At 55.7% G+C, this 4,832-nt stretch overlaps 1 protein-coding gene across 1 annotated transcript; it reads right to left on the reverse strand.

Moving 5' to 3' along the window:
- Positions 1-919: 919 nt before the first annotated feature.
- On the reverse strand, positions 920-4,732 carry wnt16 (wingless-type MMTV integration site family, member 16). The gene is made up of 4 exons (XM_012876732.3): positions 4,209-4,732; positions 3,267-3,490; positions 1,981-2,282; positions 920-1,466 (listed from the first exon to the last, which is right to left on the reverse strand). The coding sequence occupies exons 1-4, from the start codon at positions 4,298-4,300 to the stop codon at positions 1,011-1,013; spliced, it is 1,074 nt and encodes a 357-aa protein (XP_012732186.2). The 5' UTR covers positions 4,301-4,732; the 3' UTR covers positions 920-1,010.
- Between the last annotated feature and the right edge of the window lie 100 nt (positions 4,733-4,832).

Below are 4,832 nucleotides of genomic sequence, written 5' to 3' on the forward strand. Positions count from 1 at the left end.
GTGTGACCCAGTTGTGGACTTATTCCCAGATGTGACCCAGGTGTGCAGTCTGCTTCCAGGTGTGGGCTTATTTCCAGGTGTGACCCAGGTGTGCAGTGTGCTTCCAGGTGTGGACTTATTTACAGGTGTGACCCAGGTGTGCAGTCTGCTTCCAGGTGTGGGCTTATTTACAGGTGTGCAGTGTGCTTCCAGGTGTGGGCTTATTTACAGGTGTGCAGTCTGCTTCCAGGTGTGGGCTTATTTCCAGGTGTGACCCAGGTGTGGACTTATTTACAGGTGTGACCCAGGTGTGCAGTCTGCTTCCAGGTGTGGGCTTATTTACAGGTGTGCAGTCTATTTCCAGGTGTGGACTTATTTCCAGGTGTGACCCAGGTGTGGACTTATTTACAGGTGTGACCCAGGTGTGCAGTCTGCTTCCAGGTGTGGGCTTATTTACAGGTGTGCAGTCTATTTCCAGGTGTGGACTTGTTTCCAGATGTGACCCAGGTGTGCAGTCTATTTCCAGGTGTGGACTTATTTCCAGATGTGACCCAGGTGTGCAGTCTATTTCCAGGTGTGACCCAGTTGTGGACTTATTTACAGGTGTGACCCAGGTGTGCAGTCTGGTTCCAGGTGTGGGCTTATTTACAGGTGTGACCCAGGTGTGCAGTCTGCTTCCAGGTGTGGGCTTATTTACAGGTGTGCAGTCTATTTCCAGGTGTGGACTTATTTACAGGTGTGACCCAGTTGTGGACTTATTCCCAGATGTGACCCAGGTGTGCAGTCTGCTTCCAGGTGTGGGCTTATTTCCAGGTGTGACCAGGTGTGCAGTCTGCTTCCAGGTGTGGGCTTATTTCCAGGTGTGACCCAGGTGTGCAGTGTGCTTCCAGGTGTGGGCTTATTTACAGGTGTGCAGTGTGCTTCCAGGTGTGGACTTATTTCCAGGTGTGACCCAGGTGTGCAGTCTGCTTCCAGGTGTGGGCTTATTTCCAGGTGTGACCCAGGTGTGCAGTGTGCTTCCAGGTGTGGGCTTATTTACAGGTGTGCATGTCGTTCATGCTCTCGCAGCGCCTGCAGTGGACGTAGCAGCACCAGACGAACTTGCACTCGCAGCGCTGGATGTTCCTCACCACATGCGTGTTGTAGCCTCTGCCGCAGCAGAGCAGGTTGCAGCCGTCCGGCCCGGAGGACGCCCGGTTGCAGCGGCGCCCCCTGGTGCCGGCGATGCCGCGCCGCCGGTCCTCCACGCAGTAGTTGGGAGACTTGTTCAGGTAGATGAGTTGGTGCTTGTCCACGGGGCGGCGCTGGTCCTTTTTCCTCGTCTTCTTCCTGGAGCGGTCCGACACCTGAACGCTCTGCTCGTATCGCTCCTTCAGGTAAGAACCGACCCGGTGGAACGGCGCCATGGACCTCCAGCAGGTCTTCACGGCGCAGGAACCAGAGATGCCGTGACAGCGACAATCGGTGGACATGGTTCTCTCGATGGCCTGCAGGGAAACACGGACAGACTGAGCTGAGAAAGGTTCTAGGTGGCCCATTGGACCGAGCAGTCAGAACCGACCCGCAGGGCTCAGTTTGGAGGATCTGAGCGAGGTTCTACCAAAGATCTGAGAACAGCCAGAGAGAACACAGCCTGAAGTTTTGATCTGGACTTGTTCTGATGGACCGGCACCGGTTGACCCACTCTGAGCCTCGGAACCATCAGCTCCTGGTCCAGCATGTCAGACCCGGACGGGTTTGGGTCGGTGCTTTTCACCTCTGACTGCAGACGTGAAGCGATCTGCAGCTCTGGGAACCCAACAGAGGGAGAACATCAGGCTGGTTCTCTGGCTGCAGGAAACCCAACCAGGTTCTTCCTCTGTTCCACTAGCTGAGCTGCGGTTTAGATCTGGACCCGCTGTGGAGGACAGAACCTCAAAGGAGTTCTCCTGTTCTTCGGTCTTCCAGCAGGAAGGTGCCGGCCGTCCGGACCCGCTGGGCTCAGGTGTGTGCCATCCTCACCTGTCGTCCGGCCTCGCTGTTGTGCCGGTTCATGGTGATCAGCGTGTAGCCGCCTCGGCTCGTCGACACGTTCTTCACAGAGTCGTCCATGAACCTGCGGCTGAACCAGGTTCCAAACTGGATGTGGTCCGAGCAGCCGCCCCAGTGCCAGCCCTCTGCTGCCGTGCCGCCGCCGCCGCCGCCGCCGCGCAGTCGAGCGTCGCAGCCGCACTCGGTCATGTTGCCCTGGCTGCAGGAGCGCGTGACGGTGTGGACCAGGCCCGCCGCCATCGCTGCGTAGATGAACGCCGTCTCTTTGGTTCCTGCAGAACGGAGGCGTTAGAAGAAGAGAAGGAGCCGCTGTGACAGCACCTCCTCTGCAGCACTGGGCTGAAGGGAGGCTCCCAGTGACCTCTGACCCCCATCTGGACCCCCATCTGACCCCCATCTGGACCCCCAGTAAACGCTGATTCAGCGCTTTCTCCAGACCTCTGACCTCGACCTGCAGCTAAACCAGACATTTTATCTGATTAAATCATTTATCTGCAGCCTATCAGCGGCAGTCTGTGACGTCATAGTGAGGTCTGACGTGCAGCTCCCTTGCTTGGCCGCCAGGGGGCAGACTGGGCCCAGATTTAAGCCCCTCACTGGCAGAGACCCCCATCAGCGGTACCGTCCCAGAACCTGGAGTTTCCGGTAGAAACTGTTGGTGCCTTTAACATGTTTGTTCAGCTTTGGATCAGAACCTTTTGGATCACCGGACCATGGTGGGACTTAAACTCAGATGAAGCTCCGATTAATATCTGTAACATCTGTTTATCAGCTTCCTGTCTGTGAAGCCCGGATTGTCCTGGTACCAGATATCCCCACAGAACCCCATAAGTTCTGGTCAGTAACCTGAGTTCTGGGACGGTCGGTTCCACAGAACCAGAACCAATTCAGCCAGGCTCGGGTCTGGACTTTAACTAGGCCATTGCAGGCCTCTTTTTGAGCCATCGTGTTGTAGATCTGCTGCAGCGGTTCTGTTGAGGTTCTGTCCAGTTTGGACTGAGCTTCAGCTGTTCTGCAGTCCCAGAACCAGAAACAAACGGTTTCTGTGCTCCTCAGCTCTGGAGAACCTTCAAACCCAAACTAACAGAAACGGGATAGAATGAAGCTACAGAACATTTTGGAGGTTCTGTTTGTTTGGGTCCAAAACAAGAACTGTGGTACCTGGGTCCAGTTAAATCTGCAGAACCTGTCAGTAAAGTAGAGTTAAATCTTTCGGAACCTTAGCCAGAGTAGATCTTTGGTTCTGCAGAACTCACCGCTGCTTTGTTCGTGGCCGAACACGGCCGTGGGCTCCCGGGACGTGGAGCAGTTCCAGCGCTCCAGGCGGAACTGGTTCTGACACTCGGACACGGCCAGCTGGGCTCCGTCCCGCACGCTGGGCAGCAGGAAAGGCTTCCGGCGGCACAGGTCCCGCTGCCGCGCGCTCAGAACCGGGTCACGGCAGGACAGCTGCTCCGGGGCGGAGGTCACACCCAGCCACCTGTGGAGGGACGCGGTTCTGTTAGCGCACAGAACCCGACGGAACCAGCAGCAGCACCGAACTGGGTCCGGGTGACGGTTATCAGACGCACAGACATTCTGCAGGCTCGGTTCTGGTTAGTTCTAATCAGCGGAACCGGGTCTGTTCTGTTTCGTTCCGGAGCCGCAGGTTCTGCTTCTCTTGATTAATCTAAACCAGACCCACTCCAGCTAGAACGAATCCATCTGGATCTCCGAGGAGAGACCATCGGAACCAAATCAATCAGTTTCATTCCATGAACGACTGATTCTGGACCTTCTGCTGTGTAACACACTTAGAACTGGTTCGGAAACGCTGTTGCCCGGTTCGGATAATTCTTAGAACCACCAGCGAACAACGCGTCAATAAATGCCCTACACATTAGTTTGAGGTCCATGCACCTGGTTCCGAACGGTTCGGTCTTTAAACCGGGGCTCCGTTTAGAATCCAGGTTCACTCCAAATAAATTTCAGGTCGGAACCACAGGAATGGGCTCAGTTACAGTGATCAGCGCACAGAGCGGACCAGAACAGGTGAGGTTCGACCCATCAATGCGTAACGGTGCTGATTCCTGCGGCTCTGCCTTTAATTGGGTTGAACTGGACCTGAGACCAATAAAAAGTTCTCCTTTAGCTGATCTGTGCGTTTGGTCCCGACCCAGTGGTCCTGATAAGCCCGGTTCTGTTGGACTGGTACTCACATCCAGCTGGCCCTGCAGCACATCGGGCAGACCGACACCAGCAGCAGAGTCAGAGCGCACATGCGTCGGACTCCAGAACCCCGCGTCTCCATCCCTCCTCATCAGAACCGAACTCTGTGGGTCATCCCGAACCCGGCGCGCAAAGATCCCGCTGCTCCTGATGCCGCTTCCCTCTGCTGGACCAGGAGCGGCGGACCGGACCAAGTCCCAGCCCAAGCCGGTGCTGATTGGACCAGCCCGTCAGCCGGTGACGTCAGAGGCGGGTTCTGCAGAGCAAACAGAACCGAGCAGCGCCAAGGAAAACATCCCCGTCAGTCTCCCACAGCTGGCTGGTGTCTGAATGTGAGCAGAACCGGGTCTGATCGGTCCAAACTCCGAAACCAGGAGGTTCTGGAGACCCGGACCCAGAATACTGCAACCTTCCCCTATTTTATAGAAAGTTCTCCTGGTTCTGAGCTTCTGGAGGAAAGTCTGACTGGACTCCGGCCGTTCATCCCCTGCATTAACGAACTGAACCCTTCGGAACCGCCCGTGATTGGACCGGACCGGCTGAAAATCTCAGCATAAACTGGACCTGTTTATTAAACTGAATAAAAGAGGCAATAAAAACACTCCTGAGAAAAA

The sequence above is a fragment of the Fundulus heteroclitus genome, chromosome 17 (genome assembly GCF_011125445.2).
Source record: "Fundulus heteroclitus isolate FHET01 chromosome 17, MU-UCD_Fhet_4.1, whole genome shotgun sequence".
NCBI lineage: Eukaryota > Metazoa > Chordata > Actinopteri > Cyprinodontiformes > Fundulidae > Fundulus > Fundulus heteroclitus.

What these genes read in the sequence shown, in the direction of transcription:
- wnt16 (XM_012876732.3), bottom strand. Translation starts at nt 4,300, where the DNA reads ATGGAGACGCGGGGTTCTGGAGTCCGACGCATGTGCGCTCTGACTCTG. An exon ending in TGCTGCAGGGCCAGCTGGAT is followed by an intron (nt 3,491 to 4,208) that starts GTGAGTACCAGT and finishes GTCCCTCCACAG; the next exon opens with GTGGCTGGGTGTGACCTCCG. An exon ending in CGGCCACGAACAAAGCAGCG is followed by an intron (nt 2,283 to 3,266) that starts GTGAGTTCTGCA and finishes TCCGTTCTGCAG; the next exon opens with GAACCAAAGAGACGGCGTTC.